Source organism: Egretta garzetta, unplaced genomic scaffold, assembly GCF_000687185.1.
Source record: "Egretta garzetta isolate BGI_Z169 unplaced genomic scaffold, ASM68718v1 scaffold257, whole genome shotgun sequence".
NCBI lineage: Eukaryota > Metazoa > Chordata > Aves > Pelecaniformes > Ardeidae > Egretta > Egretta garzetta.
The window spans coordinates 486745-511664 of NW_009260344.1; the positions used below are offsets into that span (position 1 = coordinate 486745).

The 24920-nt window shown below is 39.4% G+C and overlaps 1 protein-coding gene across 1 annotated transcript in view; it reads left to right on the forward strand.

Moving 5' to 3' along the window:
• STK24 (serine/threonine kinase 24) overlaps positions 1-23253 on the forward strand; it is a 32900-nt gene extending 9647 nt beyond the window's left edge. The window contains exons 2-10 of the mRNA XM_035898116.1: positions 1658-1714; positions 5622-5730; positions 5840-5997; positions 11987-12172; positions 12446-12591; positions 14806-14929; positions 15965-16033; positions 19941-20077; positions 22450-23253. Coding sequence (XP_035754009.1) covers positions 1679-1714; positions 5622-5730; positions 5840-5997; positions 11987-12172; positions 12446-12591; positions 14806-14929; positions 15965-16033; positions 19941-20077; positions 22450-22486 — 1002 coding nt within the window. The 5' untranslated portion in view covers positions 1658-1678 and the 3' untranslated portion in view covers positions 22487-23253. The remainder of the gene's footprint in view (positions 1-1657; positions 1715-5621; positions 5731-5839; positions 5998-11986; positions 12173-12445; positions 12592-14805; positions 14930-15964; positions 16034-19940; positions 20078-22449) is intronic.
• The last annotated feature ends 1667 nt before the right edge of the window (positions 23254-24920 follow it).

Sequence of the window (24920 nt, forward strand, 5' to 3'; positions counted from 1 at the left end):
AAAGCCTGTTGTTAAGGGCATTGGGCATTGTCCAAATGCCTCTTAAACACTGACAGGCTTGGTGCATCCACCACCTCTCTAGGAAGCCTGTTCCAGTGTCTGACCACCCTCTTAGTAAAGAAATGCTTCCTAATGTCCAGTCTAAACCTCCCCTGGTGCAGCTTTGAAACATTCCTATGCATCCTATCACTAGATCCCAGGGAGAAGAGCTCGGCACTTCTCTCTCCACTTCCCCTCCTCAGAAAGCTGTAGAGAGCAATGAGGTTGCCCCTCAGCCTCCTTTTCTCAAACTAGACAAGCCCAAAGTCCCCAGCTGCTCCTCACAGGAGATGCCTTCCAGCCCCTTCACCAGCTTTGTTGCCCTCCTCTGGACGCATGCAAGGACCTTCACATCCTTCTTAAATTGTCGGGCCCAGAACTGCACACAGGCGAGGCCACACTGACACTGAATACAGTGGGATAATCAGTGCTTTTGACTAGCTGGTGATGCTGTGTTTGATGCACCCCAGGATGGGGTTTGCCCTCCTGGCTGCCAGGGCACGCAACTGACTCAGACTGAGCCTACTGCCGACCAACCCTCCCAGATCCCTTTCTGCAGGCCTGCTCTCCAGTCCATACTTGTGCCTGGCCTAGTACTCCGTCCTAGGTGCAGAGCCTGGTACTTCATCCCATTAATCATAGCCCAATTCGCCAATCTTATCTAGATCCCTCTGCAAGGCCTCCTGTCCCTCAAGAGAGTCAACAGCACCTTCCAGTTTGATATCATCAGCAAACTTGCTAATGATGCGTTCAACTCCTGCATCCAGATCGTTGATAAATACATTGAACAGGACTGGCCCTAGAATTGAACCCTGAGGTACATGGCTGGTTACTGGTTGCCAGCCAGATGTAGCCCCATCCACTACCACCCTTTGAGCCCTGCCCTTCAGCCACTTCTTCACCCATCACACCATGAACAGTTGGACAACTTGTCCAGAAGGATTCTGTGAGGGACAGTATCAAAAGCCTTACTAAAATCCAGAAAAAGTACACCCACCGCCTTCCCTTCATCCACTGGGCAAGTGACCTTATCACAGAAGGATATCAAATTAGATAAACAGGACTTGCCCTTTGTGAACCCATGTTGACTGCTTGATGATTGCATTGTTCTTTAAATGCCTTTCAGTGGTACCCAGTATAATCCTATCTGTAATAAAGAGAATTTTCTTCTTCTCTGAATACTGCCTGTATTATAGTAGTATTAGTACAGGTACAAAAAAGAGGGACCATGAAATGAGCTTGAGTGTGACATTAAGAGTATGCATCAATTATTTGAAGTAACAAGCATCTAATGTCTGGGCTCTTACTCATTGGTAAATGTGAAGTAGCTTTCATCTTGTTAATTTAGAAGAATGGAATTAAACTTTCTTGGATACACACAACTGTGTAAATAGCTTGTGACAGATCGAGTTAATTCCTTATCAGATGGGACTAAAAATAATATATCTTAAGGAATAATCCAAAGATATTTTGGAGGAACAGCTAAATGTTAGTGATGTTTCAAAATTGTAGATTTTTTCTTCAGCAACAAGAATGGAAGAAGTCCCATTTAACTTAATAAATTATATATATATTTTTTTTAAAACTTAATACTTTTTTTGTTGTTTTTGTTTTGCAGGATACAAAATTATGGATAATAATGGAATATCTGGGTGGAGGCTCTGCCCTTGATCTAGTAAGTAAATTATGTATGGTTTTTGTTATTTTCTCTCTCATAATTATTTTCCTATCTTATAATTCTGGAAACTATAATATGTCATTTGGCTATGACAATGTTTGCTTCCAGTAAAGGAGAAAAACTGTTCGTCAATGCCAGGAAAATGTTCCTTTCCATGAGACATGACTGATTATTTGTATAGATGGAAGGGAACTAAGCAACATAATATTGGAAGCAGTATATAAACATCTTAGAATGCTAGTCTTCGGTCAGCCAGAGAGCACTAGTGGCTGAAAATAGGTTTTTTTCTGTCTCTTGGTTCTGCTACCACAACTCCTCCTAGTGTATACATTTGAACATCTCTTCATGATGCCCCCAACACCCCAAACAAACAAACAAAAGTTTCCCTGTTTGAAGTCTTGCTGAAGTCTAAGTAGAGACAAAAACACAGTTTAGGCTGGTATTAAAAAATATATTTCCAGTAAATAGGAGGAGCTGTGGACTCCCTCGGGGGTGTAGAGAGGCCTTACAGAGAGACCTGGATAGACTAGAGAGCTGGGCAATCGCCAACTGTATGAAATTTAACAAGAGCAAGTGTTGAATTCTCCACCTGGGATGGGATAATCCTGGTTATAGGTATAAATTGGGGGACAAGAGTCTGGAGAGCAGCCCCGCAGAAAGAGGTCTGGGGGTTTGGGTTGATGGCAAGTTGAATATGTGCCCTGGCAGCCAGAAGGACCAACTGTGTCCTGGGGTGCATCAAGCACAGCATGGCCAGCTGGTTGATGAGGGAGGTGATTGTCCTGCACTGCACTGTTGTGGCCTCACCTTGAGTACCATGTGCAGTTTTGGGCACCTCAATATAAGAAAGACCTCAAACTCTTAGAGTGTGTCCAGAGGAGGGCAACCAAGATGGTGAAAAGCCTTGAGGGCAAGACTTATAAGGAGCAGCTGAGGGCACTTGGTTTGTTCAGCTTGGAGAAGAGAAGGCTGAGGGGTGCCCTCACTGTAGGCTACAGCTTCCTCAAGGGAGGCAGCAGAGAGGGAGGTGCTGATCTCTTCTCTCTGGTGACCAAGCGATAGGACATCAGGGTATGGAATGAAGCTTCAGCAGGGGAAGTTCAGATTGGACATTAGGAAAAGGCTCTTCACTGAGAGGGCGGTCAGTCACTGGAACAGGCTCCTCAGGAAAGTGGTCATGGCACTGCCCCTGTCAGAGTTCAAGGAGCATCTGGATGACACTCTTAGTCATATGGTTTAGTTTTAGGTAGTCCTGCGAGGAGCAGGGAGTTGGACTCAATGATTCTTATGAGTCCTTTCCAACTTGAGATATTCTATGTTATATTTTCTGTGTCTGCATGCCATGCATAAATATACAATAGAACCTTGTAAACTGTAAATTTAGTGAACCATATCTGTTCTATTTCTCTTCTGGCAAAGATTTTGTATCTAACTCTGCAAGGAGATCAACTTAATAAAGTGTGATGATTTTTTTTTTTTTTTTTTTTTTTAGAGCTATGGTTCAGGATATTTGAAAGTCCAGATTAACTACATCAGATACAGTACCCAGTTTTGAATCATAATTCAAAAGTTTCAGTGCAGATTGTGTTATCCGTGACTGGATGCTGGTTGTTCACTTTAGCTATTAAAAAAAAAAAAACAACCAACCCACATGCCATCTTATATTTATTGAGGGGTTTTAAAATACTATTATTAAAAATGGATGTTTTAAGTAAGTGTGTGAAAGTTGTTGTACCAATTGAGACTGAATGTCTCTGGAGCATAGTTTGCTGTTCTCAACTGGGGCAACTAATAAATGGTTGATGAAAGAGTAAAAGGAAAAAGACCTGTGTAGAGGGATTCTGCTGGTGACATCCAGAAGACAGGAGGCAGCAGTAAATGCAGGCTTCCTGTAGTTTTGCTGCCATATTTTAATTGTAATTACCTTTCAGAACCATTTACACCTTTAGTTTCCATCTTCTGCTAGGATGAGTTCTGTGGTTGTGTAGAAATTGATAATGTTCCCCATAAAGATATGCTGAAAAAAGTTTATTTATTGTTGTGATAGTTTTTTCCTGACAGAAGAGCAATTAGAAACTGGGTTTGCTTTTATAAATTAATTATTACTTTCTATGTGCTTCAGAAAGTAGAGAAGAGCAGAAAGAAAGCAGATGTTACCGTATTTTCTTGTCTTTTTTTTTTTTTAATCACACACATTTCACTTGTGTGATGACCACATGTTTATTCCCTAAGTTTGTTGCCTAGAAATAATACAGAGTCTTTGGTCACATCCTAAAATGTTATTGAAGAAATTGTGCCACAGAACTGAAATCATCATGTAAGTGTATATTAAGCATCTTGTGAGTGCTTCATTCATTTTCAATTTATGTTCTGCTCCGTGTTTTCCTAGTTCTAACACGCACATTATGGTTTTCAACTGGAATCTGGTAGGACAAGTGGCATGCTTTATCACATTTCCATACTCAAGGCAAGACTGAATGGGAATCTTTAATTCCGTGTTTGAAGTGTATACATGTCATGTTAGCCTGGTGTTTTCTGTACTTGAATATGCACTGGCTGTTTTGAAAGTCACGCCTCACAAGAGAAAGTACATTTAATGCAATTACGTGTACATTGTTCAGTTTTGAGTATAATTTAGGTTTGTGGATGAGGTCCAAGCACTAATATTCTCAGTCTCTTTTCACCAACTTTCTCCTTACTAAGATGAGATAACATCTGACAAAAGAGATTTTCCCTCATTAGATGTGGTGTATCATGTTGCCACGTCTTGAACTGTCGCTTGCAGCCTAGACGGAGCAAAGCCTTGAGAATGTCTTAGTGGGTTTCAGGGAGTGGCAATATCATGTATATTATCAAAGCTAAAAGAAAGCAAAAAAGATTGTAAGTAGAGCTACAGAGGTAAAATATGTGGTCTGCATTATATCTTACTTCTGTTCCTACCTGTTAGCTGAAGATTTCTGAGGGATATAGTATTTTAATTTTTATCTGAAAATTTTTATCTGAAATGCTTTCTTTCTCACAGAGTGAAACTTCAGAGATATAACTTTTTGATTGCATTTCAGTGATTGCTTTTGTGGAGTGAACTAGCATACTGGAATATTTCCAGTATTAATTGTTGTCCACAAAGTTTCAGTCTCTCTCTCAAAATGCCCTTATTGATTAAGAAGCCTCTCTGCATAGTGACCTTTCCTCTGTTCTTTTAGAGTTAGTGGCATACTCGCTTCTAGAATTTGTATCAGTTGTAGAGAGCTCTGAGATCTTCTACTACTGCTGTTTCTTCTCATAAGAATTAAATTACTTGGAACCTTTAATTCTAACAATCTGTAGATGTATACCTTCAGTTTTATGTGAAAAAGGTTAACTTTTTTAACATGCGATGCTGTGTTGGCCTAGCAGTTTGAGTTGTGTTTTAGAGAGCTTCACAAAATCCCTTGCAGTATATCGTAATAGGATATGTGATTGATGTGGTACCTTATATGCCTTAGTTTATTCCTCAGACTTGAAGATGTGGGTCCAAAAGGGCCTGTGGAGTTACACATCTAAGTTCAGTGTAATGTTAATAATCAGAGTACAATGTAGATGCTTTTCAAATGCAGTGACCACAAAGCAATAACTTGAAACCGTGTCTCTATGAAACCTTTAACAAACTTTAAAAAGTGTTCTAGATAAATGAAGTATTTCTTTGCCTGTTGTTCATAAGGCCACTTAGTTTAAAACTATGTATTTTTTTTAAAGTTGTATCTCATGTTACAAAGCTAGCAAATTGGAAATTTTGAGGTGTGACAGAAGGAATTTTATAGTCTTTTTATAGTCACAGTGTTATTTCCATTCTTTCTGTTTCTCCTTTATATATATGTATTTATATATATACATACATATATAAAATATTTCCTGTGTCTCCTAGTTAGAACCTGGCTCACTTGATGAAACCCAGATTGCTACAATATTGAGGGAGATACTCAAAGGACTCGATTACTTGCATTCAGAAAAGAAAATCCACAGGGATATTAAAGGTAACTTGTTTTTTATTTGTATTACAATAAAATTAGAAGAGCTCACGCAATATAAATGAACACCCTTCCAGCGTCAAATATTTCCACTATTTCCTCCTCTTTATTCCAGCTGCTAATGTATTGCTATCTGAACAAGGAGAAGTAAAACTAGCAGATTTTGGAGTAGCAGGACAACTAACAGATACACAGATAAAGAGGAATACCTTTGTGGGAACACCATTTTGGATGGCACCTGAAGTAATAAAGCAATCGGCATATGATTCGAAGGTAAGGTATTTCAAGGCATTAGCCAAAGTCCCTTCCTTTTTTTAACTTGAATTACATAGGTTAGTCTTCAGAATGTAGCTAATAACTTTGGCTGTGTTGAGACAGGTGTATGTTTAGATGATACCAAGCAGCTGAAAGCTGTTGGCAAGGAAAGAAGCTTTCCTAATTTGTATACAAACCTTAAGTTTCCTAATGTATTAAACCCATCCAGGTGGCAAGAAATATTACAATATTGACAAGTACACCCTGTCACCTTTTATCCCACTCTGTTGATGAGTATTTTTGATGGTTGTTTAAAAGTAGAAGAGAGCAAATATATAGAAAATGCTAATATGCTTCCACTTGTTTTTAGAAAAAAATAGTCAGCAATACTGTTGAAGAATATGGATTTGATGGGTGCAAAAGTATTGTTTGAAGGTGCTGTTATGCGTCTGTGGAAGAATGTGCTGTATAGATCTATGATACTCTCTGACCATGTTCTTTTAAATATTCTGTACAGGGAGGGTTTAATGTTTAATATCAAATTTTACTTATTTGTAGATACTTACATTATACAGGATTTTGATTTAGCAGAGGGGTACAGCAGTGTACTGAAATCATAACACAAGCACAATATACCAATTGTAATCTACAGTTGGATGACAACAGAAATGTGATTCCCATTACTGGTCTCCATATCTCACCAGCCTGGCACTAGGTGTCCCCAGCTGCTGGAAAGGAATACGTGCACTGAAGCCAGCTCAAGCCCATTGCTCTTTTCAAAGTTCATTTTGTTGGTTACTCGGTTTTTATACTTCTGTTAGGCTGAGCTACATATATACCTCCTTGCTGTCCCTTCCTTCCCTCTCCCCCATGCTGGTCTGGCTAGCTCAGTAAGACACTGCTCTGCTGACTATATTGGGGAAGGCTATTTGCACAACCCAATGACCCACTGGCGCAGCTGTGTATCTGTAACAAAGGTCACCCTCAAGTCCCACTTGTGTTGAGATAAGATCAGCTTGCTTTTTGATAATTAGCAGCCATTTCTTATGTTCTTCCCTGAGCTCATCTTTCTTGCCCATCTCCTCTGATCCCCTTGTAGGGATTTGTTGATTGGTCACATATCCGTGCAGTAAGAGACAGGTTGGCGTGTTTTTTTTCCTACCCTCATCGATGTAAGGAACTTGCCAATGAGACTCTGGCCTAGATTGTTTGTAGTATTCCTTCCTTCCCTATTTGATATCTTTCTGTAGAAAGGTTATTTAAAAATAACTAGCAGAGCTCTGTAGAGTCTCTAGAAGCTTAAATGATCCCAAATTTGAAGGTTGAGTAAACCACCTGTTTTTTGAATTTATTTTCCTTTTTTATTTATCTTTTCCCATACCATTTATTTCCTTCTATCCAAGCTGTTTGTTCTGTGATATAATGTCCTCAATGGATTTTTCCTTTCTTTCTAATTTCTGTTATTTTGGCAGTAGTTCTTACTTCTTCCTCCTGTTTTTGGTTCCTTTCTTCATCTGACAGTCAGCATCTGGAAAGGCAGGTCCTGCTTGACTAACCTGATGTCCTTCTGTGACAAGGTGACCCACTTTGTGGATGACGGAAGGCCATGGATGTTGTTTACCTGGACTTTAGTAAAGCCTTTGACACTGTTTCCCACAGCATACTCCTGGAGAAACTGGCTGCCCGTGGCCTGGACGGGCATATTCTTCTCTGGGTAAAAAACTGTCTGGATGGTTGGGCCCAAAAAATCACGGGGAATGGAGTTAAATCCAGTTGGCGGCTGGTCACAAGTGGTGTTCCCCAGGGCTCAGTACTGGGACCAGTTCTGTTTAATGTCTTTATCAATGATCTGGGTGAGGGGATCGAGTGCACCCTCTGTAGGTTTGCAGATAACACCAAGTTGGGCGGGAGCATCGATCTTCTGGAGGGTAAGGAGGCTCTACAGAGGGACCAGGGCAGGCTGGATCGATGGGCCGAGGCCAATTGTGTGAGGTGCAGCAAGGCCAAGTGCTGGGTCCTGCACTTGGGTCACAACAACCCCATGCAATGCTACAGGCTTGAATGGCTGGAAAGCTGCCTGGTAGAAAAGACTGTGAGGGTGTTGGTTGACAGCAGGCTGAATATGAGCCAGCAGTGTGCCCAGGTGGCCAAGAAGGCCAACAGCATCCTGGCTTGTGTCGGGAATCGTGTGGCCAGTAGGACTAGTGATTGTCCCTTTGTACTCAGCACTGGTGAGGCTGAACCTTGAATACTGTGTTCAGTTTTGGGCCCATCACTACAAGACGGATGTTGCATTGCTGGAGCATGTCCAGAGGAGAGCAACAAAGCTGTTGAGTTGTCTGGAGCACAAGTCTGATGAGGAGCGGCTGAGGGAACTGGGGTTGTTCAGTCTGGAGAAGAGGAGGCTGAGGGGAGACCTTACTGCCTTCTACAACTGCCTGACAGGAGGTTGTAGCGAGGTGGGTGTTGGTCTCTTCTCCCAAGTAACAAGCAATAGGACGAGGGGAAATGGCCTCAAGTTGCGCCAAGGGAGGTTTAGAGTGGACACTAGGAAAAATTTTTTCACCGAAAGGGTTATCAAGCATTGGAACGGGCTGCCCAGGGAGGTGGTGTAGTCCCCATCCTTGGAGGTATTTAAAAGACGTGTAGATGTGGTGCTTGGGGACATGGTTTAGTGATGGACTTAACCTAAATTGCTAAGATAACAGTTGGACTTGGTGATCTTGGAGGTCTTCTCCAACCTAAACGATTCTATGATTCTGTCTTTCCTTATCTGCTTCAGTTTTCCCATCTCTAGTTCTCTGTCCTTTCTACCATATAACTTCTATTAGAAAAATAAATGTTTAAATTAAAAATGTTTTTCTCTTGTACACAGCCTGTTTTCTTTGACTTTGTCGTGATTTAACCCTGGCTGGCAACTAAGCACCACACAGCCACTCGCTCACTCCCCCACAATGGGACGGGGGAGAGAATCAGAGGAGTAAAAGTGAGAAAACTCATGGGTTGAGAGAAAGACAGTTTAACAGGGAAAGCAAAAGCTGTGCACACAAGCAAAGCAAAGCAAGGAATTCAATCACCACTTCCCATGGGCAGGCAGGTGTTCAGCCACCTCCAGGAAAGCAGGGCTCCATCACACGTAATGGTTACTTGGGAAGACAAATGCCATCAGTCTGAATGTCCCCCCTTCCTCCTTCTTCTCCCAGCTTATATACTAAGCATGATGTCATACGGTATAGAATAGCCCCTTGGTCAGTTTGGGTCAGCTGTCCTACCTGTGCCCCCTCCCAGCTTCTTGTGCACCTGGCAGAGCTGAGAGCTGAAAAGTCCTTGGCCAGTCTAAGCACCACCCAGCAACAACCAAAACATCAGTGTGTTAATCAACATTCTTCTCATACTAAATCCAAAACACAGCACCACACATGCTACTAGGAAGAAAATCAACTCTGTCCCAGCTGAAACCAGGACAGACTTACAAGAGTTTCAAAGTCAGAATAACTTTTACTCATTAGAATGGAAGAGGAAAGGCTTATGGCAGTACTGCAATAAATAGTAGTTACCAGTGACTTGCTGACTGTCATCTGAACTTAGAAGAATAATTTTTGTTCAATATTTGAAATTGTAAAAATCATAACATGGTAAAACATAGTGATGATATGGTGTCACCACTTCTTAAGGTCATGCTTCTCTCTCCCTATTTTGAGGACTAATTTGCGCCTGTTCTGGAGTTTCATTGTCCCATACAAGCACATCCCAGAAATGCCTAGTTGAATACACATGCAATTGGTACCTGCATCCCTGTTTTTGAGATCCTTTCTTATCTGTGAGAGGAGAGGTTACAGTTCCAGAGGAATTCGGGGCATTTGTTCTTGATGCTTCCAACAGGAATAGGCTTCCAAAACCCATCTTGGACTTCAAAGAGTTCAGTGTGCAGCTGTGGCCTGTTAGACTTTTTCGTTCATTTTTTGTGGAGGAAGGTCACTAGCCATAGCAAGTTATAAATATATGAGGGGAAAAAAGGAAGTATATATATGTGTGTGTGTGCGTGTGCATATCTATGCACACATACACATATAAATCTGATTTTTGTACTTATGCTTTATACACATGCTGTAACTGAAAGTCTGGCAGAAGAAAACCTATCCATTTATGTGGCTTTAACACATTCCTCCTGAGAAACTAAAATTCTGAATAAATTGGAAATAATAATGCTCCGTTGTTAGCACAAAGACTCATCTTTGCAGGTGACACTTTTCTTCATAACCAAGAAAAGCTTTCCTGCTAGAGGGAAGTTACTCACAATTAAATTCAGACTTGAGGAGAGCTTAGCTGGTAATGCTGTTATTAAGATAAATGAAACTCAGAGCTCATATACTTATGTAATCCTCTGTGCTCAGTATGAGATGACAGTTCTGTAACATGGGTTAACAAAACATAATTTCATAAATTTGATGGTATGCTAATTGACTCAGGGTTTTTTCCCATACTTACTTACCAAATTAAGTAAGTAAGGTCTTAACAATAGAATACTGTCTGAACAAGGAAGGAGGAGCTTGTTTTTAGCCGTGCAAGGTAGCTGTGGTAGTGGTATGGATGCATACATGGCAGCTATCAGCCTGTAGTCCTGTATGAGTTAGTCAAAGATAACTTAGTCTATTAACTGAGCAGACAGATGGATTAGAGGGACACTTAGTAAGGACAGCAGTGAAAAACGAAATCTCTACTCTGTCCAGTACCTGGAAGTAGATCTGTTTACAGCACAGCAAAGTTCCTAATGCTCTGTTTGGGAGTAAAACCAGACAGCTTACTTTGGATCTTTCCTGTTTTCCTGGGAATAAATCTTTGTTCTACTTTCACTTCAAAAGAAAGAAAAAAACCAAAACGTAAATACTTGTAATTGATATATTGTCTTCTGGAACAGATGTTTCTGTGAATTTTTTTTTCTTCCACCTTCCTAAGGGATTTATTCACCCATTCTTTTGACTTTTAGGTCTGTTGTTTCAGGAGAACACAGAGCATTATGATGCATTACTTTACATTACTTCAGGCAGATTTGGTAATAGGATTCGGATCTAGGGAGACAGCATTCCCTAGAAAGAGTAGCATATTTTGATGATGAAAACCTATGGAGCAAATACATTTAAATAATCTTCCCTAAAAAAACCCAATACGCACGTTGTGGCATCCAGTAACAATTTGAATTCAACTCATCAGTGAAATTAAATGGTAGTGGATCTAGCACTGGACTCTGCTGCATTACTTGATTTGTCCCTCTAACTTGGCCATGAGCCTTTGGTTCCGCAATTTTACATGGGCATGACTTAGAGCAGTTTGATTTAGATCAGACGTCCTTGGCCTACAAGACATGGTGCACAGGAGAAGGTCTACAAAGCAGATCAGGTAGAAAAGTGCTGTCAATATTTCACAAGATATTTGGACCAAATACTTAACTGGTTGAAATCTTGGGTTGAAAAAGTTGAGTACTGTTCTAGACTGCATTTCTGTAGTCTGTGAATAAGAATATGATGTAAGACAGTGTTAAACCCCAGGAAAATTATATTTGAATGTATTACATTTCTGATGGTCGTAATAGCTGATGCTTGTTGAGGAAAAATCTTGTGCATCTTATAACATTTTTCTTTATGCCAATATTTGAGTCTTGCCCCATATTTACATAGTGTACTTGAATATGGTGGGGAAAAATGCTAGTTTATAACAACTCTACAATTACTTTTTAAAAATATCTGTGTTTAAAGATCAGTTATAACTGCAGGTGTAATAGTACTGATTTCAAAAAGTTTTGAAACTAATAAGAACAACTGCTTTATGTTGTAGAATAAAAACAACCAAGGAACTCTATACTTTATGTGGTTAACCACATAAACCAGATCATGTTAACCAGAACAATTTACATATTAAATGCTTTCAGTAAAGTTTAAAATCTACCTTGGCAAGCAGCACAGTTTCTTCTCTTTCTCCAACCTAATCTTAAAATAATTTTTTCTTACAGGCAGATATCTGGTCATTAGGCATAACAGCCATAGAACTTGCAAAAGGAGAGCCACCTCATTCAGAATTGCATCCAATGAAGGTTTTGTTCCTCATTCCTAAGAACAATCCACCAACACTGGAAGGAAACTTTAGTAAATCCCTCAAAGAATTTGTTGAAGCTTGCTTAAACAAGGACCCAAGCTTTGTGAGTTTCATCTGTTTGTCAATGTATAGTAGAGAACTTGACTGGTTTATATGAATTACATGAATAAGTGCAGCTCAGCTTTTCTCATATAGGGCAACATACTCACCAACATCTCCTTTTTGTTTGGGGTTTTTTTAGATACTGTATGTCTTTAAAATCTCATTTGTATCAAGACTGAAGTCTGGATTTCTTAATCTTTTTATAGTACATCACTTAACGCTCTCAAATGAAGTTAAAAAAAAAATCTTTTCCTTTTTTTTTTTTTTTATGAAGAGACCTACTGCAAAAGAGCTCTTAAAACACAAATTTATTTTACGAAACTCAAAGAAAACTTCCTACCTGACTGACCTTATTGATAGACACAAGAGATGGAAGTCTGAGCAAAGTCACGATGACTCCAGTTCTGATGACTCAGATAAGTAAGTCTGATGAGTTTGTAAAATATACTTCATAAATATAGGAGCCAAGTAGTTATTTTTAGCACATGTATTCCTGTGTTCTGTTGTTTACAGCTTTTCAGCTTAGCAGCCTTGATAAACTAATGAAATCTTAATTTCAGTGTTCCAAGGGATTTCATGCAAATTACAGTCACTGAGAACAGTTCTTCTGGCCCACTCTATACTGCTTTCTCCCTTAGGTAGTGTCTAGGGTCCTTCCTAGACATAAGGCCTCCTGTTACTCCTGTCACACGAGCAGAAAGTAGGTCTCCCCCTGCACAGCCTGCACAGCAGTGTGCACGTGAGCTGTGCTGTGTGTGCACATGGCCACCTAAGGATGGGAGTTGTCTCCTTGGTGGCAGGTTGTCCCTCATTTTGGCTATCTGAGTAAACAGATCCTTGCATGTAAGAGAGGGTTAGTGGACAGTGCTTCTGTAATAATGGGGGTTTGGGGTACAAACCATATCACCTCGGTTTTTACAAGGGTTTTTTTTCCCCTGTCCTCCTAGAAAGGTGGGACCATTACAGCATGATAGTCATGAAATACCAAATTATTTATTGAAAAAGAGGTGTTGCAAATATTTCCAGATTTCTTTCCTTTCCAATTTTTACTTCTCTCCATCAAATTTTGATGGAGCAGTTCAATAGGTCCATGAGTTGGTTTCCTTAGGAAACCAAGTTACAAATAGTTATGACTCGGTTAAAATTTAACTTTGTTAGTCTAAAAGTAATTTTGAAATTAGTGGGAATCATCAGATTATACACTTTTGAAAATCAAGTGAAGGGGTTGCCACAATTTATTCACAAACTTATTGAATTCCTCATAATAAAGAAAACACAACTATTTTCTGCAATCTCAGCTAGTGTGCTAATGGCAGACATCAGGCTGGTTATGATTTCTTGGCTGCCATTACAGCTGTAGATTTGCCCTACATTATTAATGGCTTGATTCCTGCCAGTGATCACAGTTCCAGACCACAACCAGGTCTGATTTGGAAGATAAATTACTAGTCTTAAAACTGGTCTCAGATCAGTTACTAACTGAACTTTGAGGTTACAGTCTGTTGCTTCTGTGGAATGTCAGACCAGCTTTGATGGCTTGGCATAGGAGAGTAGTGGAACTAGAATGGTTTATTGCGTGCTTGTGAGATAATTTAAAGTTATGTCTAAGCCTGCTTTCCCCTCCTCTGCTTCCATAGCAGCCCTTGAATTAGATGTGATAAAGGAGTGAGTTGATTTGGCATGCTGGAATACTAACTACCCAAATCGATAAATAGTTTTCTGTTGGATCAACTTGCTAGAGCTAATGTATATAAGGAAGGTAGACCTGCCTCTTTCAGTGATAACCAGAAGTTCTATGTGACTTCAAGGAGAAATCTTGGAGAATTTTCTTACACTGATCATGTGCTTTTTGACTTGGTAGGCCAGGCTAAATACTTTTGGTACAGTGGCCAATAGATGCCCTTTTAATTGGTGGTTTTCTTGCAAATCACTCTTAATTCACGGATCAGGAAGAAATGAACATAGAGAAGGATATTTGTAGTAGTAAGAGGAGAAGTGTAATGCAGCAACAGGTTAGTGTCAGCATAAATATTTTTGTTCTTTTAACTTCACAGGAGTCACAGAAAAAATTACTATGCCATCCACAAAAAATGAGGCAAAAGATTGATTTATGGCAATGTAGTTTGTCCAAGCCGTGCTTTATCTGTATGTTTTTAGCCAATTTTTTTGAAGTGGGAAATTTACCTTGCTAACAGGCTGGGGATGAACTGTCCTCCTCAAAGACATTCTAAGCTATCATCTTAGCTGTTTTTCTAGGCAAAAAAAGTGAATCAAGTCTTCTAATTTTTCCTCCTTCCCTAAAGATTTGAGGTACTTTGCTATGCCAGTTTTCAGATAGCAATAAAACACTTCGTGTTACTTGTTTATGTAACTTGGGAAAACGTTTTCCATCTGTAATGCCTCTCTTTCTTTTTGAAGTTAATTTAACATTTAGTGAAGTATCTTGGCTTCATTTTTCTTAATTTCCCCAAAAGATAAATTACATTACTTTTCATGCTTGTCTTTATACTTACTGCCTTGCACAATAGAATCCTGATTTTGATCTTGACCGGAGTTTTTCTGTTTAGCATATATATTGAATGAACATGGATAATAAGGTGTCACTAATAAAAGGTTTTTTCCTCTCCCTTGAAGTGAACCAGATGGCGAGGCTTCAGGTGGGAGTGATTCAGGAGAGTGGATCTTTACAATAAGAGAAAAAGGCCCCAAGAATCTAGAGAATGGAGCAGCCCAGCCTTTGGAGTTGCAAAGAAATAAGGTGCTCAAAATATTGACTATATTATATGAGAAGATAATTCTTGCTTTAATAATTTAGTGGGGTGATTCTGTATTTTTCACAAGTCTGTTATATAGCTCTAAAAGCATTTAAATTGTAAAAGTCTCAGAATTTTTGCTAAAAATATATATTCTACAGTTGCCTTTCACAAAATGTTTTGAGTAAGTCTTGAAGTTTGGGTATTCTGTAAATGTGTCCTTCTTCTGTAGTTAGTGAAATATGTACCAAAATATTTCTGTAGTTTGTGAAATATTACCACCAGAGGAAGACCAGGCAATATTTTATTTTTAAAGTTTTCCTTCTGTAAAGTGAATTTAACCAGTACGGTACACAGCTAGACTGGGTTTTGGGGAAGGCGTTATGGTCTTTTAGGAAAAAAGACTACAATGTAGCAAAGAATAGAATGTGTATGTGGCCAAAAAAAACCCCCCAAAAAAACCCCCAAAAAACCCCAACCCAAAAACCAGAATAAGGGATGTTTAGGAACCCCAAAAAACCCCCCCAAAAAACTCCAACCCAAAAACCAGAATAAGGGATGTTTAGGAGCTGCTCCGTTGTATTTTCTTCAGCCTGTGTGGCTGGGCTAGTGGTTGGTACCCTGGCTCTGAAAGTTCTGGGAGTGTGCTCTTATCAGAACTGGAGAAATACAAGAAATATATTGTATCGTGTGGGAGGAACCTAGTAACATCTATGTCTATGATTTAGTACGTGCTTAGTGGGGTTGTTCGGTGGGGTTTTTTGTTTGGCTTTTTGGTTTTGGTTTGTTTTTGAAATGTTGAGCTTGCATATATTTGAGCTGCTGCAGCCTCAAATTTTAACTCAGCCTCCATTTTCCACAGTGCTTTGGAATAGTGTGTTGTAGAACATTTTACATATTTGTATATACATCAAAACAGATTTTTCACAAAGTGTAGCATGTTGGAACTGGTTTTTTTTTTTTCTTTAATTAGAAACAGAATACAGTGAGGATGCTTTTTTTCAGAAATAGATTTGGTCAGAATTTTGTTTTCTTTAAAGGAAAAGGATATCCCAAAGAGGCCTCATTCCCAATGCCTGTCTACAGTTATATCCCCTTTATTTGCAGAGGTAAGTTATTGCTTTAAAACTTAACAATTCCAGGATTTATATATCTGAAAAATAAAAAAATATTATGAATGACACCTAAGGTTTCTACAACCCATCTGGGACTTGATATGTTACAGTTTTAGCTGTACCCTTTGCTTTCATGCACGTCTGCTTTTGAGATCTTTGTTTTGCTTCTAGCAATACTTCATATGCATGGTACCAACATCAACCATGCTAGCCTAAACTAATGAACACAAAACCCAAAAAGGTATGTAAATGTTCGGATTGCAGCATTCCATTTTTTTGACACTGCTTTATCTCTTTATCTGTCATTTTATCTGTTACAAATCTGGCTGTGGACCAGATCAGCAAGAACATAAATTTTGAATTTCAGTGTTGAAAACTATATTTTGTTCCTATTTTGAATTCTACATTTTTATATTGTTTTTTCCAAATACTTAAAAACAACTTCAAAAAAAAAATCATATGAAGGGGAAGCCAGATATTTATGAAGATGTGATTATTCTAAAGAGTTGTTAGAATGCTAAGAAACAAAAAAATCCTCTCTCACCCTAGCTTTGATATGAAAATTTTTCATTTAAATTATTTCAATCCTTGTAACTGTTATAGAAATAGAGAAATTGTTCTAATAAAAAGATGCCTTAATTTTGTTCTAATGAATAACGTCCTGCTTCAGAGGATTATCGAGTTTTGCATGCTGGTCATTAAGAATATTGAGTGCAGTAAAGCAATTAAACTTATTTAAAGGGGATGACCTCTGTATTGTTTATTCAGACTCCAGTATCAAGTCAGCTGTCATTCTCCTATGTAAAGCTGAGAAACACTCTAAACATGGATTGTTGGCATTTTTCATTGCAGTTCTTTATGTATTACCCACTTGCTTGCCTCTGCTTGAGAATTTTCTTTCGATTCCCTACTCTTCCATCTCCCAAACATTTTTCTGGTTGCTCTGCATCTCTGTTAGGTCTTCCTTCTCCTTTTCCAGTATGAAGCTTGGTAGGTCCTGCATCCATTGTCTTCCACACTCCATCCTCCATTTTTATGCTTTCTTTGTTTTTCATTTTCTCTCCACCATGCCCCTTATTACCTGTCTTCTAGATACCTCTGCTCTGGCTTCTTCCTTCCCATGCTATTGCTAACTAGTTGCTGTGACATTCTTTGCCTTTCTTGCTTCTCATTTTCATTTTCAAGGTCACTCTTTTAATTGCCACTTGCTGACCCCTGTAGGTATAAGATTCTCCTAGCACTGCTGCAGCAACACAAACATTTTGTGCTGCAGTCCTTATTAAGATTGCCATTTACTTTCATCTCTACAGCCTGTAGAGGCTACAGAAATATTTTTCCTCACACACTTGTCTGTTGTATCTTTTCCTGCTATGGGAGAAAACTCTTGGTCTGGTTTCTGCTGTTTGGTTCATACTTTAGATTCCTCTTCCATGCAACTTCCGGTGGATAACCACAACTTTCCCAAACTGTTCCAGAATGTCATTGCAGGGTTTCCTTTTTCTTATGGACATGGCTACTGCCTCTGCTGTCTGGAGGAAGTCTTATGTTACATTTTCAGTGTTCCATTTGTTTGGCATTCAAACCACAGATATCTGTACCTTCAGGAATTATTGCCAGCTAAATTAGTGAGTTACTCTGTGGAACTCCTCCAAAAAGGGGAAAGCTGGCCATTCAGAGCTTTTTGTCATCATGGAGGCTTCAAAGCTTTTGGCACAGAAGACAGGTGTAAAAAACAACTGCTGTTCCTAAGTAATCTTCCAGGGCAAGGTTGTGCTCTGCATCGTTCTTCTATTGAACTCTGATTGATACAATTTAGGAGCCTTGGCTGAAGAGGCTTGCTCAGCTAGGGGGCTCCGCCACTCTTGTGTTGCTGGTAGTAATATGAAGCTTGGTGCGCTTCAGGAAAACAATTAGAAGAACAAACACCCAACCCCAAACAAAACAACCCCCCCCCAAACAACAGAAAACAAAACACACCCTGAAAATGAACAAAGTTGTCATGCTTGTCAGTTATTTGTAATCTTCAGTGACACCAGCTATTACCACCCTGATGTGTTTTTTTTTCTCCTTTCTACGCTGGCTGAGTACTGCGTGTGGCAACTCATTCTGGGTTCCTTTTTGAAGGCAGGAGATCCAGGGGTGTCCTTTGTTGTAATGTTCCCACTATTGTCTACTTCTATGATCTTGTCCTCAAGCTGTGACTTCCCAGTTTAGACTAAGAAAGGGTTAGTTATTACTGGGAAAAGAAAAGGCATTTGTGTCTTCCTGTTACCTATGCTTTGCATGCAGGATCTTGCTGTTGAGCATCCTGGATGTAATGAAAAGAGAATACAAGCAGCAGCCAAAGAAGAGCGCAGAAGCCTTCCTACCGCTGTGGGTGTACTTCCTTAGCTGTTCTGTGCACACACAGAGTCCTCTTGATTTCCTTTCCTCAGTAACCTGAGTTACTCTCAGGAGGGTGCTCTAACATAACCTATAAGCCATTGCTAAATGTGGAACTAGAACAATTATTATTTCCTTTATGTTCTCCCTTGCAAGACTCTGATTCCTTTTTAAAGAAAAACCTTACCTAAATGCTGATGGCATTTCTTTAGCTGTAGTTCCTGACACCTGTTGAAAGTCTACTTCAGAAAGTCCTGGAAGGCCGCACTAGTGCTTGGACGTCTCTGAAGAACTTCACTGCCACTTTATTCCCTCTGGAATGTCTTGTACTACACTGAGCTCAAAGCTGTCTTGCTCTATTAATTCTGCTTTCTGCTGCTTTCTCGGCATCATACTTATTCTATGTGACAATCCTCTGCGCTATACTTAAGTAGGGCCAAAAGTGTGTGCATGCCCATACTATATCCCAGAAAGTGGCACGAACTTTCCGTCTGTTCAAGCTAAGCCTTCTTCATTACTGACAGTAATGGCATAAAGGCAGACTGGCTATAGGCCCAGCATTCAGAGACAACTCTTAAATTAATTGAATAATTTGTAGACAAATGTGTCAAAAAATATTTTACTGTTCTTCAGTTCTGTGTGAGCAGCTCAAACTTTTTGGTCCAAAGCACTCATACTTCCAACTGGAGTATTTTTTTCACCAGGTTTTTTTTTTTTTTTTTTCCCCCTGAGAAATTACTTTGATTCCATCCTCCTTGCAAAGCAGCTCTTGACAACAGCTGTAGTGATAAATGTGGAGAGAAACTTGTAAATGCAGACATCCAACCCTCTGGGGAAAGTCCAGTCCCTGACAGAAGGCCATGCCTTCATTCACCCTTACTCCTAGTGACATGACACTTTTTTCTAAGGAAGCCCAGACCCCGCTGAGATTTTTGAATGTTCTTTAGTGAGTTCTGAGAAAGAAGCTTTTTACCAGCCATAAGCAAAGCACTGAGACCTTCCCTATGAGCCCTCAGTTCCTGACCAGTCATGGGATCCTTTGCTTCAGGGGGGAGACGAGAGAGTGCTCAGGGTACACTGTTGATAGAGTTGACAGGGTGAAAACACTTTCTAACAGTGCTTGCACAAGTGCACCTGCAGCGTATACATACAAGTTGTAAGGGTACAGGTATATATGATAAAGTGACTATGTATAAGCAGCATGTCTTAAAATGGAACAGCTACAGGTAAACAGTGCATTTTTTGGGGGATACTTTGTCTTAATTTTTGGATGTGAGCATGCTGAAAAAGGATATGTCGGTGATTGAAGATTTGTGAAGGTGAACAACATCCTGAGAACTACTGCAAAGACTAACTTCAAGGATTAAAAAAGTCTTCAGGATGTGAGGGTGTATAATGGAAGTCAAATCCTGACATTGGGAACACTGGTGGTCACTTCCTAACAAGCTTTTGCATTATATTGTTTATAGAAATATTTATGAATATCTTATTAACGTATCTCTTTCCGTTCTTCTTTCAGTTGAAAGAGAAGAGTGAAGTGTGTGGTGGTAACACAGATTCCATAGAAGAACTGAGAAAGGCTATTTATTTAGCTGAAGAGGCTTGTCCAGGCATTGCAGATAACATGGTGTCACACCTTGTGCAGAGGCTTCAGAGGTAATGAAACTATTTCACTAAGGGTTGCAGAAAATTGCGGATCTGATTCGACAAGTATTTGACTAGTGTTAAATTGAAATAATTAATTTCATTTATAATAGGGAAAAAAACCACTTGTGCTTACAGTTTGTTAATTGTGTTTGCTTAGTAGAAAAACAACCTAATCATATCAGCAGTTCTAATTTCTAGCTTCAGGTGATAATCCCATATTGCACGTCCATCCTGTTGGCGTGCATATTGTGTGTCAAATGAGACTGGACAGCCTTTTCCCTTTGCAGTTCCTGTAAGGGACATTCACACTTCCTTAGTGTCTGGGTGTATGTTGTAGAGGATGCCCTGTGTCACTCTTAATTTCTTTTACCCGCTTTGATAAATGGACCGTTCAGTTTGTGTTTCTTTCAGTCACACAAAAAGTGGATCCTTGTTCATTCATTAAAGATGTCTGTATGGCCTTTTGGTGCTACCTCCAAAGCCAACTTTCTGTATTACTTCAAAAGGCTGAATTTCTAAAGCCTAGGTTAGGAAAATATTATTAACTTTGCTGTTCATTTAAATGCTGCACAAGAAAAGACCAGGGGTATAAATTTCAGAATTACTGCTTCAGGAGGCTTTAAATGCAACCTTGAATCCAGGAGTCCACAGCTGTGTGAATCTACACCATCCAGGTTGGATTGCTTAGTACTAGGAAAAACTCACAGCAACGATTAATCGTGGACTGCTACCTTGAAAAAGATCACTGTGAGCAGGTGTCTCCCTTATACTGTCTCTAACCACAGCTTGGTAAAGTTTAAGAATTCACACCTCTGAAGTTAAAGCAGAGGATTGCCAGGCTGACACTTTGTCATTCAGTACAAATCAATGCCAAGAAATCTGCAAGCAATTGTGTTTCTTGCTTTCTGGGCTGTTAAGCATGAAGCCCAGTCAGCATCTCTAGTACTAAAAGGTCACTCCTTGATGCCAGATGTCCCGATTCTCCTTTCAGTTGATCCTGGCAGGCTTGAAAGAGTTTCTGGGGCTTCCATCTCAGTTTGTTTCCATTAGGGATTCCAGTCTTTCATTAGCCAAATACTTTAGTGTCAAGTTTCTATCAGTCTGGTACAGGGCCTTCCTGGAACTGGGAACCTCAAAGACTTTTGATGCTGCAATTCAAGCTGAAAATGACCATGTGGTAACAGGCTTTCCACTGGGCACTTCTTTTGTGGATGCTGGAGATAATCTTACTTGTTCCTGTCACGACAGCAACAGTCATCATTTTTGTCCTAGGAGATAGTTTTCAGAACCCTTTATGTACCTATTTAGCATTTTGTTTTCCTTCCATTCTGCTTCCTTGGGCTGTTGCTGTTTTTCTCTGTCATAGTGTCTTACAATGGTGGAGGCAGGTGCTTCATTTTCTTTGATGGGGAGAAAGAAATATTCAGAGAGAATGTTTGTTGATGGAGTCACATGTGGGTGAACTTTCTCTTATTCTGGGGATGATATTCAGCTAGTATGTGATCATGAGTAGCATGCCTTCCAGAAAGTGAGTGAAAGAAATGAATGGCAGGATCCCCCTCTAAAAAGGAATTTGAACCATTCCATAGCTTAGTAGGTGTCCCTCGTGGATAAAGCTATTTTTGGAGCTGGTCACCTTCTGAAAAGATATTTCCTTCTTGTTTGAATACTACAAGAAGTATGCTCCATTACATCACTAAGTCGTTTCTTGTATCCATTTGCAATATCCTTTCAGTTTGATAGCTAACTACTGAAGATGGCTCTTCAACAACATGTTTCTTAATGAGATTTTTCATTCCTCTTATACTTGATTAAAACCGGGTTTTCCAAGTTTGAATGAATTTGTTGGGATGCTCAGAGGATCTGCCCAGTAACTTGAGTGAATCCATTAACCTTCCCTCCCCAGTTCTGATCTGTGATGTTTTATAACATTTATTGAAAGCTTACCATGATTAAAATGTGTGCTTCTTTCTTTGGATTCTTTTAAGAATCTGCTTAGACCAAGAAATACAGGTTTCCTGCCCCAGTGATATTTTGGAAAGATTATGATGTAAACTTGCCAAGCAGGAAAGCTGGGCTCACAAAATGCTGCCCCCAGTATATGGAATTCTTCCATGATCATCATCTACTTCTCAGTAACACACTTGCGCAGGGGTTGTTGCTATTCGTTAGAAAAGCAGCGCTGTTCTAACAGGGTGTATTTTACATGTCGTTCAGCTCCTTGGCTTTTGCCTTTAAAGCGTGACACCAGTGGTGGGTGTCATTCTGCGAGGAAAAAGGCTGGAGCTTCAATAGCATAAAATGGAATAACTTTGAGTTGCTGCTTGTTGTAGAGCACTGTTCCGAAGGTCAGAACAATAATTATTTCTTTTCCTCTTCAGATATGCGTTGGCTGGAGGAAGTACTGCATCCTACTGATGTGATGCTCCTGACTTTTCTAAAACAACGGAGATCCCACGGTGTCTGCATCGAAGGCGCGTACCCTAATGTTGTTCTGCCCCTCGGTCACTGGAACGTTCTTTGGTGGGAGGACATTCCTAAATGTGCAAGAGTGAAAATGAAGTCTCTCAGATGGAGGCAGTCTTTTTCAGCTCCTTAAAGCTATAATTTTTTTTTAATGATAATGCACATATGCCAGGGAGGTGTCTTTTTGTAAAATCTGAAATGTATATTTAGGTTTGTGATAGAGAAATTGAAGATATTGAGAAACCTCAGGTATCTTGCTTTAAGAATTCCACTGGGAGACGGAGTATGTTTGCTGGAATTGTGTACAGATATGTATATAATGTCTTTTTTAACTGAAAGCCTTTCAACGTGCATAAGGAATCACTGTGTACAAAATGGTAAAGTGCTTCTGTAGATAATGTTAGTGGGGTAAATATTTGACAGGCCATAACTGAGTATTGCCTTGCCTTTATTACATGTACATTTTTAATTATGTGATAAGTGAATCTTGGTTTGATTTTTGTATGTGAAGGATTTGCCATTGGAAGAGTTAATCCTGTACTATGGAACCTTCTATTCGTACCTCAGCAAACACAATTTTATTCTGTTTCTCCAGTGTTTCTTCCTTTTTTATCTATATTCTGAGCGTGACTTTCTAATTATGGTACTATTTCTGGTTGTTTTAAATTTAATACACCTTGTGTCTCAAAGCTTTAAATTTAAATTATTGTTTTTCCCAAAGAATGAGCTCTTTCATGTTTTCAGTTTTAAATGGTGCCAATGCAAATTCTGAACCCTATGTATTGTTCAATTTTAGTAACAGGTATTTGTGAAGCTTGTAGTGAAATTCAGATACAATCTTTTTTCCACCTGAACATGTTTGAATGCTCACACAAATAAATCTTCATTATCTACGTTTATTCTGAAATATCAAGATGTTGGCTCTGAGACAGTGGCAAATATTTCTTCATCATGCCTATTTTTATCATTAAAATGAATGTCTTGCAGCATAACAGAAAAAATTATCCATAGATTCAATATTCGGTCTTGCTGCCTAACTCTGTGCATCTCTTTACCGAAAGTGATAGACGTTAGACAGAAAGACTGCAAAACCGAGCCTGAGTGTTGTGCTCTATGTCCCATGACTTGTCTCCCCAGAAAAAGGTTCCTTCTTGAAAATTCTCAACTCTGAAATTTCCGCTGTTCCTGCGAGCACTCCTAGACAGCTGACCTAACAGTTTTGTAGTTCTTGGAAACAGTAAGGTCAGTTACACGCGCAGGTGACTGGGTGGCATTTGTTTTCACAGGATTACTCTGAGGTTTACCTTGGTTTGTTTCACCAATGGTATATTCAGGTGCTTCTTATCCTGGTAGCTAAGAGAGCATTTTCCCCTTGCTTTAGTGAAGAAATTGATGATTTTATGTTTTGGATGACAGGGAGGTAACTTACCTGGTTTTGGTTTTGTTGGTTTTTTTTTTTGTTTTGGTTTGGTTTTTTTCTTTAAAATACAGATACAATTTTTTGAACAGAAAGGATTAAAATTTTCAAAGTACAGGCGTATCTGCCTGGCTTGGTACAAAAGGACCCAGGTTCTGTAACCATTCTGGAAGCTGGTGAGGTCTCCTTGCAAGACTTCACATCGCCATGGTAGCCCTTATTCTATGCATATTCGTAGCCTTAACTATTCATTTAACGGTTAGAGGACACTGCCATGCTAACAGAGCTATGAAACTCCTGACCAGATTGAAACAACAGTTGGAAGAAATGGGTAAATGTGCACTCACTCTTGTAGCCATATTCAAAGCAAATTGAACAATGCATAAGTCTGAGCAATGGCTTATAACTCCTCTTTGATTATGATCTGTAAATATGTTGTTTTGTGTGCTCTTAAGCATTAAGGCTAGGCTTATCCTTGAGGAACCAAATTTATCTCTGCTGATGTGACATGCGCATCTGAATACAGTGCAATGGGAAAGCTACCTGCTGCCATCTCAGTATTAGAACGTTCAGCCATTCAGTGTGTGCTGTTACAGCATATGGAAACAGGCAGATGTCTGCATCTGAAATATAAATAGATTAATGGAAGCTTTTCTCTATCTTACATTAACAGATGTTAACGTAAGGAATTGAAATTAAAGCGAGCTTACTTGGAGATGCATAGAACTTGGAGGGGAAGTTAAATTTATGGTGCTAGCTGGAACCTCAAGAATTTCTCAATCAGAATATTAAATTAAATTCTAAGGCACGCTATTTTTGAACGATCAGTTAAAAAGTTACACATACATTTTTTTGAGTTGCATTTCAGTTGCGTTCCAGGACTGTATGTTGAGGAAATACTTCTCGGAGTAGACGGTGGCAGAATTTGCTGGGTGAATGTGTCCCTTGGTTTAGGAGCTTAAGATGAGC